The sequence below is a fragment of the Panthera tigris genome, chromosome D1, assembly GCF_018350195.1.
Source record: "Panthera tigris isolate Pti1 chromosome D1, P.tigris_Pti1_mat1.1, whole genome shotgun sequence".
Classification (NCBI taxonomy): Eukaryota; Metazoa; Chordata; class Mammalia; order Carnivora; family Felidae; genus Panthera; species Panthera tigris.
In genome coordinates, this window is record NC_056669.1 from 53,780,340 (window position 1) to 53,792,732 (window position 12,393).

Sequence of the window (12,393 nt, forward strand, 5' to 3'; positions counted from 1 at the left end):
GCTCATTATGTGCCAAAGTCTGAAACTTTGGTGCTTGACCCTTGACCTCAGGATTCTTTCCACTCTCCCTAAGCTATCAGAGGAAGGTTTGATTCCTTAAAGAAGGGTAAATTTCAAACAACTGGAATGAGAGAGCAAGAAAAAAAATCCCATGCCAGGAGAGGGGTGGCACACAGAAAAGGAGAGCTCGATAAAGCTACAAGCAGCAAACGTGAACGGCAAAGGACGATGGGAACGCCAGCTGGGCCTCTTTTCCCTGATCGCTCAAGTTAAAGTCCTCACGCAGCTCCAGTTTTGCCTCTAGCTCTGGATCATCTAGCCTCTGCCCTTTCCCTATATACTTCCACCCTCCTTTAGCTCGGCTCCCCGCCAGTCTTTCGACCACCTGCAAGCCCCCAAAGGCTCCCATTGGCTCCTCCACCCTTCCAATCCAGTCTCCTCCCACCAGAGGCACCGCCCCCTCACGCTGCGCCTTCTTTTTCGTTCCGCAGGGGCCGGAGGTGTAGGCGGACAAATTGGGCTGCACTGCAGCAGGGCAGTCGAGCAGCCGGAAGAGGCCTCTCTTTCCCAGAGCCCTACTGCCTTGTGGGACTGTGGCGAGTTCCTCAGGCCTAGACAAGTTTTCCGGATTCCTTCACCGCCCCCCCCCCCCCCCCCCCCCCCGCCGCCTCCCTTGTCGAGTACGGAAGCTGAGAAGGTCCGCGGGCAGTCATGGCGGCGCACCTAAAGAAGCGAGTGTACGAGGAATTCACTAAGGTGGTTCAGGTAATTTACGGAAGGAAAGGTCCCGGGACCAGTCCCGGGCGGGGAAGGTTATTCACCTTCCAGACACTTTGCCAAAACAGGCGCCGCAAACCTGGTTCGAGTGCCGACTACTCAGATGGGCTCTCTGAAACTGCACTTAAGTGGGCGTGTTCGTTTGCAGCTGCTGTCGTAGTCATTATTAATATGTGCAGTGTGACACTTCTAAAAAAATAAAATTATTAGCGAGGACAAATAGCACTTTACAATTTACGAAGATGTCTTATCCGTTATTTCAGTTTATTCGGGTTACATTAGCACCTTCGTCTTACACATATGGACTTGAAAGCTTCCTGAGGGATAAGAGGATTCAGAGCCAATTTACTGGTAGAGCCCCTCCCAACTCCTATTTCAGAGAAAGTGCCCCGGGACGAGTTGGTTGTATGCAAAACTAAGGGGTTGAAAGAGGAGTCTTGAGAAATCTCAAAACCCAGCCAAAGCAGGTGAGGGTCACAGGCTGCATAGGGGCAGAACTCTCCATTGGTGGAACAGCTTACCTAGGAGGTAGGGCAAAGTACTTTCTTCCTTTGGAGTTAAGGACAGATGAGCTGAGCCCCTGTCAGAGCAGTGATTCTCCACGTGTCTCCTCATAGGTGTTGTGAAAGTCGAGGTTGATCCCAAGTTATCTTAAGTGTGCTGCTTCTTCGACTTTTTATGCAAATCACCTGGTGATCTTGTTAAAATCTAGATTGTATTCAGTGGGGTGGGGGAGGTGAGGCAATAATCTGCATTTCTGACAAGCCCTCAATTGATGCTAGTAGACCAAAAAGCCTCCTTAGATCCGTAGAGTACCCTAGATCCTTAGACTTCGAGGGTAGCAAGACTTAGACCATCCAGCAGGAAACTGTCCTTAAACATTTAAATCATTCCTTCATGTAAATGAGTGGTTACTGTGTATCAGGTATACTGAAAGGTGTTGAGCTACAAAGCCCAATACAGGTGAGGGTCCTTCTCCTTTAGGAGCTCACAGACTAGTGGGAGAGACAGAAAAACGTATCTGTGATTATAGTACAGAGGGATGATTCCATTGAAAAATCAAGTTTTTCTTCCTGTTTTCACTTATTTCACTTACCACATCTTTGTAGCATATTCCCACTGTAGGGAAGTTATTCTCATTATTTTTTTTTTCTTAAAATAACTTTGAGATTTAACGTTGACACTTTGTTGCTCCATTTTATGTGAAATTGGTTTTCTTGAACTTTCAGAATGAGTCAAGATTCAGGAAGTTTATTTTTTATTATTTTTAAAAAATTTTAAAGTAATCTCTACACTCCGTGTGGGGCTTGAACTCACCATCCTGAGATCAAGAGTCTCATGCTGCATGGACTGAGCCAGCCAGGGCCTCCTCAGGAAAGTTTTTATTTCACAGAGCTCCTTCTTTTGTGGTTTGCTTTCTGGAATTTTCTGGATCTGTTTCCCTTGCCCACTTGTGCGCGCGCGCGCGTGTGTGTGTGTTATGATTTTTTTTTAAATAATTGTGGCAAAATACATATTTTAACATTTTAAACATTTTTAAGTATACAGTTCAGTGGCATTAAGTTCATTCACCTTGTTACCCAGTGTGATTTCCTTTCTTCCTATTGTATTGTGCCCACTTCTCAAGACTACTTGCCCTTCCTCCAGCATGTCATGTGTTTACACTTCTCCAGAGTCTTATACCTGTTGTCTCTTTTACATGGAATGCATGTCATTTTCCCCTTTATTTTTGCTCTCACATTTTGGCTTCAAGATGCAACTAAAGCCTCAGCAAGAGTTTTGTCTCTTCCTCCTCTGCTTCTGTAGCAAGCACTCTGTACTTGTTTGTCTATTTGTACTTACCCCTCAGTGCTACTATAATTACTAGTTGTTGACGTTAAAAATAGTTATTTTACCAGCAAAAATGTGTTTTTTTGGGAATAACAGAACTGCAATTCGGCACATGCAAGTTATGGCAAAACCATAGGCAAGTCCAGCAAACCAAGGAGAAGCAGGAAGTCAGGAGAGGGTTTTTTTTTGTGTTTTTTGTGTTTTTTTTTTTTTTTTTTTAATGTTTGTCTATTTTTGAGTGAGAGAGGCATAGAGAGAGGGACTCTCTGTGGCTCTGCATTGACAGCAGTGAGCCCGATGCAGAGCTCGAACCTAGGAACCGTGAGATCATGACCTGATCCAAAGTCCTATGCTCAAATGACTGAGCCACCCAGGCACCTCCAGGAGAGGTTGTTTTGAAGGGAAAGTCTAGGGTGATGAGAATTTCTCCTTAGCTGAGTTGCAAGGGTGGTTGATTTCTTGTAGGAGAGGTCATGTGCATCTTTCCCTGTTGGGGCCTATAACTGAAGATTCTTTCCTGTTGATTCTTCTGTTGGACTCTATAATGGACAGTTCTTTCCCTAGTTGACTCTTGAGTAGTACTGTTCCTCCTTCTGGCCTCCCCTTGTATCCTCCCTCCTCAACTTTAATGAGTTTTCGCTTTATTAATTTTACACAGTGTGCATATCTCCCTACCAGTCTGGCCTATTTAAGGACAGAGATGATGCCTGCTTCATCAGTGTCCCCTGTTATGGGCGGGAGAGTCTATGTTGTATGTTGTATGAATGGAGGTCTCAGTTCTTGGATTTTCCGTAGAAAGATTTATGTGATGATCCAAACTCGAATAAAGATGGTCAGAAGGAATGTAGCAAGCACAAAGCAGTTTATTAAGGACAGTACACTTTCAAGAAGGCAGTGTGGGCAGGCCCAGAAGTGGTCATTCCACTGGAGCTAGAGATGTCTTTTTGTGTTTGCATAGGTTATAGGTCATAGCTAGGGCTGTCTCTAATTGAGGTTGTTGCCAGTCATCTGAGGGACTCCTCCTACCAATTGGGGTGGGGGGTTTGGGCCCTGCAAGGTTCTTGTTGGAACTGTTATGGTTTATAATGAAGGTATAAATTACTCTGGGGCAGAGCTTGAAGAGGAGAGCTGCAAGTTCTGTACTTGTGGCTCTGTCAGCTTCAAAGTGTTGGAAGCCTTAGACCAGGATGTTAAAAGTCATAAATTCAGGATGTTGTGCCCTCAGGCACAATGTGTCTCAGGCTTCTAATGTGTCATCTGTTTATCACTGCCTTTCCCTCCAGCTCAGGTCTAACTTCTCCATCACCCCTGGATAGACCATAGGTCCTGGCTCACTAAACTGTTACTGATGGTTGACTGATAGCAGATATTGGTTTGTCTTTCCCCTTACATACTCTATAGGGAAAGAAATTTTTCTCAGCTTTTGTACTGATTGGAGCCTAGATAACACTGAAGACTGAGTTTGTGTAGAATAGGATGGGAATGAGTAAGGATTTTAGGAAAAGAACTCATTTCTTCATTCTGCATGAATCATTACCATACAATGATGAAATGAGATCTTAGTGCTTCTGTCTTTCCCTCTGCTATAAAGGTAAGGAGGGAGAGAGAACTGGTATGTAGTTAGTGGTTATTTTGTATTTGTACAATTAAAGACATAGACTTCTCAAATATCCATACAATATAGGTATTGTGTATTCCCTTTTATAGAAGAAGGAGAGGCCTCCCTCACTAGTAAATGGTTACCGAACCCAAATTCCTCTGCTTCAAAACCCTCGGTCTCTTAAAAAAACAAAAAACAAAACCAATAAAAAAAAAAACCCTTGGTCTCTTTATCATGCCATACTATGTTCCTGACTAGAATAATCCTAATCTTTTCTCTGTAGATATGTACATTTGTACATTGTAAAGAGGGATTGCTCAGGATATCAAAATGATGCATTAGATGTTAAGGAAAATTATCGATTACAACATTTGCCTTATGTTAGTTACGATGTTTTCTATACCTACCCACCAGGGCCTGACTTAAGCCCTGGAGTGACAGGTTCCCTTTCACTGAACTTTTTGGCACTCATTATATGTAACAAATGCATCTAAAAAGCTTCTAATTATGCACCATCCTTGGGAGAATTGAGAAAATAGTTATTCAAATAATTTTGTGTGTCCTGTGGTTCAGATGATGATCCCTAGTTAAGAAAAACAGGTAGTAGTGTCATCATTCTCATATTGCAAATAATAAAGGTAAAAATTGCAACTTACTTAGAACAGCAGCAGAATTAGAACTCAGACGCAACTCCTAATGCTGAATAATTATTCAGTAAAGAAAAATTTGTTAAGTGACTACAGTTTGCAAGGTATTTTAAAATTTTATTTACATTAACCATCCTTTTAATAAAGGCAGAATGCTTTGTGTAGTCATTTGGAGTAAGGGGAAGACTTTTTACTCAGTATAAGCTGCAGACAGTTCCCATCAGTTCCAGTTTTCTCAGGAGGGAAGCTGAGCCTGTTGGGTGCCTCAGCATAGTCGGTATATATTTGTAGAATTGAGATTTCTTTTTAAATAAAGAATGGAACAGATCTTTTGTATGTCCTTTTAACCCTCAAGTTGCAACAGTCCTAAGAGATAGGCAGAACAAAATGTTAGTGGACTTACTTCACAGAGAAAGAAACAGACTTGGAGAAATGAAATAACTAGCCCAAAGTGGTAGGAGCTAGTGAAAAGCAAAATGGGGACTCATAACCTTGTCTCCAATCTAGCGCTCTTTTTTTTGTGTTCATTACACTGCTTTTTCCTAAAGTTAGGTCTATTAGCTAAATACATTAGTTGGTATAAGGAAATGAGGCAGTGTTAGATTTGCAGACTCTGTTTTCGTGTCTTACCTTCCCTACTCCCTTGCAGCAACAGCAGGAGGAAATTGCAACCAAGAAACTCCGATTGACAAAACCAAGTAAATCTGCAGCGCTCCACATAGATCTGTGTAAAGCTACCTCCCCAGCAGATGCTTTGCAGTACCTGCTCCAGTTTGCCAGGAAGCCTGTTGAAGCAGAAAGTGTGGAGGGAGTAGTCCGGATTCTCTTGGAACATTATTACAAGGTAAGATGGTCTTGAGGATCTGATGGAAGTGTGTGTAAGAATTTTTATCACGTCTACAGAATGGATTAGTATTGCAAAATAAGTAAGAAGGTGTTCATTCAGCAGTCTTGTAGTGAGTGCCTTCCATGTGCCAGGCACTGTAGATGCAGAGATAAAAAAGATCCAAATCCTGAAATGAAATTCACAAGATGTATTTATTTTTCAGTTTATGTAAGTAAGGGGGAAGAAATGATTTCCAAATATTTGAATCACAGATGAATCAGAGTTTTAAACTTCATTATGAAAATTATTAAGCCTATAGAAACGTAGAGACAATACCATAATGAACTGCCAAATACCCATCTCTGGGATTTAATAGTTAACTAATATGTTGCCAAATTTGTTCCCTTTATTTGTTTTCCTGAAGTTTTTTTTAAAGTATCATGATATTTTTCTGTAAATGGTTCAGTAGAATCTAAAAAACAGTAGAGTAGATCAATGAAACCAAGAGTTGGTTTTTTGAAAAAATAAAATTGATAAACCTGTAGCCAGGCTTCTCAAAAAGAGAAGAGAGGACCCAAATAGATAAAATCACGAATGAAAATGGAATTATTACAACCAATCCCTCAGGAATACAAGCAATTATCAGGGAATACTATGAAAAAGTATAGGCCAACAAACTGGACAACCTGGAAGAAATGCACAAATTCCTAAACACTCACACACTTCCAAAACTCAAACGGGAAGGAACAGAAAATTTGAACAGACCCATAACCAGCGAAGAATTTGAATCAGTTATCAAAAATCTCCCAACAAATTAGAGTCCAGGACCAGATGGCTTCCCAGGGGAATTCTACCAGCTATTTAAACAGAGATAATACCTATCCTGAAGCTGTTCCAAAAAATAGAAAGGGAAGGAAAACTTTCAGACTCCTTCTATGAAGCCAGCATTACTTTGATTCCCAAACCAGACGGAGACCCAGCAAAAAAAGAGAACTACAGGTCAATATCCCTGATGAATATGGATGCAAAAATTCTCAACAAGATACTAGCAAATCGAGTTTAACAGCATTTAAAAAGAATTATTCACCATGATCAAGTGGGATTCATTCTGGGGCTGCAGGGCTGGTTCAATATTCGTAAGGGACTTTAAAAAAAAATTATTTTGAGAGAGAGAGCATGTGCGTGTGTCCGCACGCGCACACACACACATGCATGCATGGGCTCGGGAAAGGGAGGGAGAGAGAAAATCCCAAGCAGTCTCCATGCTCAGCTTGGAGCCCAACGTGGGGGTCAGTCTGACTGACCTGAGCCGAAATCAAGAGTTGGGATGCTTACCGACACCTGGGTGACTCTGTCGGTTGAGCCAGAAATCAAAATACCAACACTATTCACACATGGCATTGGTCTTTTTTAATCTAGAACAAATTTATTTTTTTAATCTAGAACACATTTATTGTTTTGGTGACATTGATCTGATAAACTCCGTTGTTTATAAAGTGTCTTCTGAATTTGTTTACTTGCTTAGGGGTTAACTTGCTTCTATATCCCTTTTATTTACTAGGAACTGAAAGTTAGACTTAGGTTAAGCACATTTTTTAATTTATTTTTTTATTTTTTTTTATTTAAAAAAAATTTTTTTTTTTAACGTTTATTTATTTTTGAGACAGAGAGAGACAGAGCATGAATGGGGGAGGGGCAGAGAGAGAGGGAGACACAGAACCGGAAGCAGGCTCCAGGCTCTGGGCCATCAGCCCAGAGCCCGACGCGGGGCTCAAACTCACGGACCGCGAGATCGTGACCTGAGCTGAAGTCGGACGCTTAACCGACTGAGCCACCCAGGCGCCCCAGCACATTTTTGAAATTTTTAAGAATATGTTATAGATGAAGATTTGTATTTCATATTGCATCTGTGAGGATGCATGTAATGTCTTCAAATGTTCACTTGCAAAAGCTTTTTCCCTTCAGTCTGTTCTTTCTATAAACTATGATTATTTAAGTCTTTTACGTATGACATAAAGGGTCTTTTCCTTTACACATATAATGTTCTAGCTTAATCAGAAATGTTTGCAGTTGTCCAAAGACTTTGTGGGTTTTCAGAAACCCATGTCTTTTCACACACTGTTCCACCAGCCTAGAACCCCTTTCTTCCTCCCACTGCCCTGTGATCTGGTCTGCCACTCTCTCTGCCAAACACATTCTTTCCTCAGAGTCTTTCACTTATGTTTCCTTCTGCCTAGAACACTTCCCTCAGATGTTCGTATGTCTGCTTCCCACACTTTGTTCAAGTCTTAGCTCAAATGTCACTTTTCCACTAAGGCCTTTTTTTTGTCCCTGTATTTAAAATTGAAACGGCCTTATTCGACCCCAGAACTTCCTAGCCCCATTCCTTGATATTGTTTTCTCCATAGCACTTACCAACTTCTTATAATCTATATAATTTTCTCATTTATTTTGTCCCTTGTCCATTTCCCCATACTAGAATGTAAGCTCATCTTGAACAGAGATTTTTGTTTTTAACTGGATAGTTGATTTAAATTGACAGTGTGTGGTAAAATTAATATTTGTTGAATGAATGAGTGTATGCTTTTGTAAGACTTTTTACTCAGTTAACAAGTGGTTATTATATATCCAGCACTTTTCTGGATACTGGACACGTCTGTTAGCACATTTATTAGCTCTTAGTATTGCTGTTTTCATCATATATGTCTCTGTCCTTCAGACTTTAAGCCCCTAAGTTCAGAGACTACAAATCTGTTTATCTCTGTCCCAGTGCCTGGCAAGGTCCCTAGAACACTGTAGGGTGTTAATAAATGCTTCCCACATGTTTTACATGAATTAAATCTGGGTTTCTGTTCTCTAGTTTTCAGACACATATTGATCTGTTTTCTTAGCAGTATTTACCTATCTATTATATGATAATATAACTTTGCTACCACTAATCATCTGTAATAATACTTCTAAGAACAGTTAGCATTTATATAGTGCGTTGGAGTTTAGAAAGCTCTTTCCACATGTAATATTTTATTTAATCTTGATGACATCACCATTGTTATATCTGTAATCCAGATGAGGAACTAAGTTTGGAGCAGTTTAGTATACAAGGTGACCAGCTAAGTAAATGGAGGGTCTGGATTTAAATCTGTTTTTTTTTTTTTTTTTTAACTTTTTGTCATGAAACATTTCAATTATATACACAAGTAAAGAGAGCAGTTTGATTTCCATGTACCCATTACCCAGCTTCAACAGTTACCATTGTGTGGCCAAACTTGTTTTATTCCCATGGCCCCCACCCCAATTCCTCCACTCTTACCTCTCCACCAGATTCTCCCTGGTATCATACCATTTTGTTCATAAATTTCAATTTATATCTCTAAACACTAAAGATTTTTTTTTTAAGGCTTATTTATTTACGTGAGAGTGACAGTGTGAGTGGGGGAGGGGCAGAGAGAGAGAGAGAGCGCGCACGCGAGAGAGAAGCAAGTTCCATGCTGCCAGCACAGAGCCTCATGCGGAGCTTGAACCCACCAAACTTTGAGATCATAACCTGAGCCGAAACCAAGAGTCGGACGCTTAACCGACTGAGCCACCCAGGCACCCCAACAATAAAGACTTCTTTTTTTCAAAAACAAATTTTTTTTAATGTTTTATTTATTTTTGAGACAGAGAGAGAGACAGAGCATGAGCAGGGGAGGGGCAGAGAGGGAGGGAGACACAGAATCAGAAGCAGGCTCCAGGTTCCGAGCTGTCAGCACAGAGCCCAACGCGGGGCCTGAACCCACAAACTGAGGTCATGACCTGAGCTGAAGTTGGACGCTTAACCAACCAAGCCACCCAGATGCTCCAAGACTTTTTTAAAAGACATAATCACAATACCATTGTCATGTCTAACAGAAAAGTTGAACTCCGATCTTCTGATGTCATACCTCAGGCTCTTTAACCAGGCCATGCTGCTCGTAGTCTAGCAGATTGTAGCCCGAAAGGAAATGAGGAGAGATGCCAAGTGCATCCAGTTCTAGATTGATGACCATAGTGTTTTTTTTTTTATCCTCTCTTCTGTTATCCAGAAATGTGGTCTCTTATATTTTAGTAGATAAACTAGTTGGGCCTCTGTTTCTGTCCTCCAGATTTTTCTTCAGACAGGTAGCAGTATTTGGACTTCTTTCATGTGAGAGGTTCTTCACTTATACTATGTACTCGATGCTGTGGAGGATGTAGAATTGTGAGACATGTTCCTTGCCCTTTAGGGGCTAGCAGTATAGTTGGTAGATGGTAGAACAAATAATATATGTAGTAAGTAGTAAGGGCTAAAGTTAATCATTTGTTCATTTTTTTCGTTTTCTCAAAATGCCCTAAATACTAACTCTGTGCTAGGCCATGTGCTTCATGTTGGAGATACAGAGATGATTATGTGATCCCTGATCTTAGTCTAGTTGTGTAGGTAACACAATAAATGGATAATAACAACACAGTGTCATGGGTGCTATGAAATCTGGGACAGGTTATGATGTGACCTCGAAGAAGAGGGTAATCAGTTTTCCTCGGGAGCAGGAGTCTGGAGAGGCGTTATAGAGTAGTAGTGATGCTTGAGATGAGTCTTAAAAAACAGATCTGGGCCAGTTGGAAAACAGGAGGAAAGGCACTTTAGCAAGAAGGAGCAGTTGTGAGCAAAGGCATGGCAATGTGAACTCGCGTGTCACAGAAGAAATGCAGGCGGCTGGTATAGAAGCTCTTTAAGAGATAAGACTAGAAATATTGAAAGGCCTTGTATTGTGTAGGTTTTGTTTTAGACATGTTACTCTGGGAACGGGATTCGGGATGGAGGAATTGGATAAGGGCAAGACGGGTGTTAGGTGACCAACTAGGAGACTGGCCAGTCTGTAGCAAGTTGATGAAAGCCTGAACCAGGAGAATTTTAATGGTGAGAAGAGCAGTTATTAGAGAGGGTTTCCCTGGAGGCAGTTTGTTTTAAGCTCAGATGTTGAGGGTACCAGGGGATAATTTCAGAAAGTAGAACTGAAGTAAAGTATCCAGATGGATAAAGAATGTCAGTGGTCACATGCTGTCTTCTTTATTGTCTCATTCTTGCCTCCTTGCCTCCCTCTTACCTGCTAGGCTCAATTCTGTTTTCTCTGCAGCTCTCTTGTGTTGGGAGGTCTGTGACTCCATTCCAGATTGTTGAAAGGCTACATAGCACTCTTCCTGTCCTCTCTGACTGCAAATTATTTTTGACTAGTATTTGACTAGTCTATTGTCTCTGAAAGACAATTATTTGATTCTGTGATATTTCAGTGATTTGAAGTCCGTAAAAGAATTGGCTCTTTTTTTTTTATATTTAAAACTGAATTGAGGCTCTCCGTTCACTCTCCAGTCTACCTTATCTCAGGAAATATTACCATTATCAACATAGACCCTTAAGTCAGAAACCTGAGAAAGATGGTTTACCCTTTCCTTTCCCCATATTCCCTTCCTCACCAAGTCTTGTTGATTTTACTTTCAAAATATATCATGTTTCCACTGTTACCTCAGTAATACAAGTAACTATGTTTTAAAAAAATTTACTATGAAATGTAACACATAAAGAAGAATATGTGGAAAAACCTCATACAGCCTGTTGATCTACCACAGTGTGAACACTGTGTAACCACGATCCAGGTCAAGAAATTGGAATATTACCAGCTTTCCATGAGCCTCCTCAAACTCCCCTCTAATGATTTACGTCTTTCCCAAAAGATCACCACCACTGTCCTGACTTTCAGGGTATTAACTACCTTTAAAAATTTTTTTTACCATTAAACCTGCACTCCTAAATACAATTTATTTTTGTCCTTTTTTTTTAACTTCATATAATTAGACAATACAGTATGTATCTTTTTATGTGTGGCTTTTGTTCAAAATTCTACATATGGTGTTCATCCTTATTGTTGACGGTAGCTGTAGTTCATTCATTTTTACCACAGCAGAAGATTTCATTGTATGAATATACCCTAATTTATTTACCCATTCCATTATTGATGGACATTTGGGCTGTCTCCACTTTTTAGCTATTACAAGAAACAGTGTTGTGAACATTTTTGTACAGGTCTCCTGGTATGTATGTCTTACATTTCTGTGTTTTGTATAGCCTGCAGTGAAATTACTGAGCCAACTTTTTCAAAGCGGTAGTACCAGTTTATACCCCCGTTAACACTGTGTGAGAATTCCAATTGCATGTATTTGCCAACATTTGGAATTGTTGATCTTACTCATTTTGACAGTTTCTGTGATGTGTGGTATATCACTGTGGCCTTAATTTGCATTTCTTGGATATCTGATGAAGTGGAGCAACTATAATATGTTTAATTGGGTAATGCCTGTTTATGTCTCTTGCATATTTTTCTTTGTCCTTATTGTTTTGTGTAGATTCTTTATATTCTGGATGCAAGTTCTTTAATGGCTTTAATGGTTATATGTGTTTCAAATATCTTTTTCCTTTCTAATCCCTTCCACCTTTCCCTCTCTTTTTAGTCCCTTAATGTTGTATTTTGATGAAAAGTTCTTGATATGTCCCAATTTGACAATATTTTCATTTATTTTTGGGCTTTTCTTATCTGATATAAGAAGGGTTTGCTACCATGAGCTTATTGAGACATTTTGCTACATTGTTACTAGAAGCTTTATTATTTACTTTCCACACATGGTATTGATTTGTGTGTATGTTGCTTGAATATATGGAA

At 40.3% G+C, this 12,393-nt stretch overlaps 1 protein-coding gene across 2 annotated transcripts in view; it reads left to right on the forward strand.

Moving 5' to 3' along the window:
• Window positions 1–675: 675 nt before the first annotated feature.
• The window catches only part of INTS4 (integrator complex subunit 4), a 124,378-nt gene continuing 112,660 nt past the window's right edge, over window positions 676–12,393 (forward strand). For both annotated transcript variants that reach the window (XM_007079053.2, XM_042957511.1), the window contains exons 1-2: window positions 676–765; window positions 5,504–5,698. In XM_007079053.2, the coding sequence (XP_007079115.2) occupies window positions 712–765; window positions 5,504–5,698 (249 nt within the window). In that variant the 5' untranslated portion in view covers window positions 676–711. The remainder of the gene's footprint in view (window positions 766–5,503; window positions 5,699–12,393) is intronic.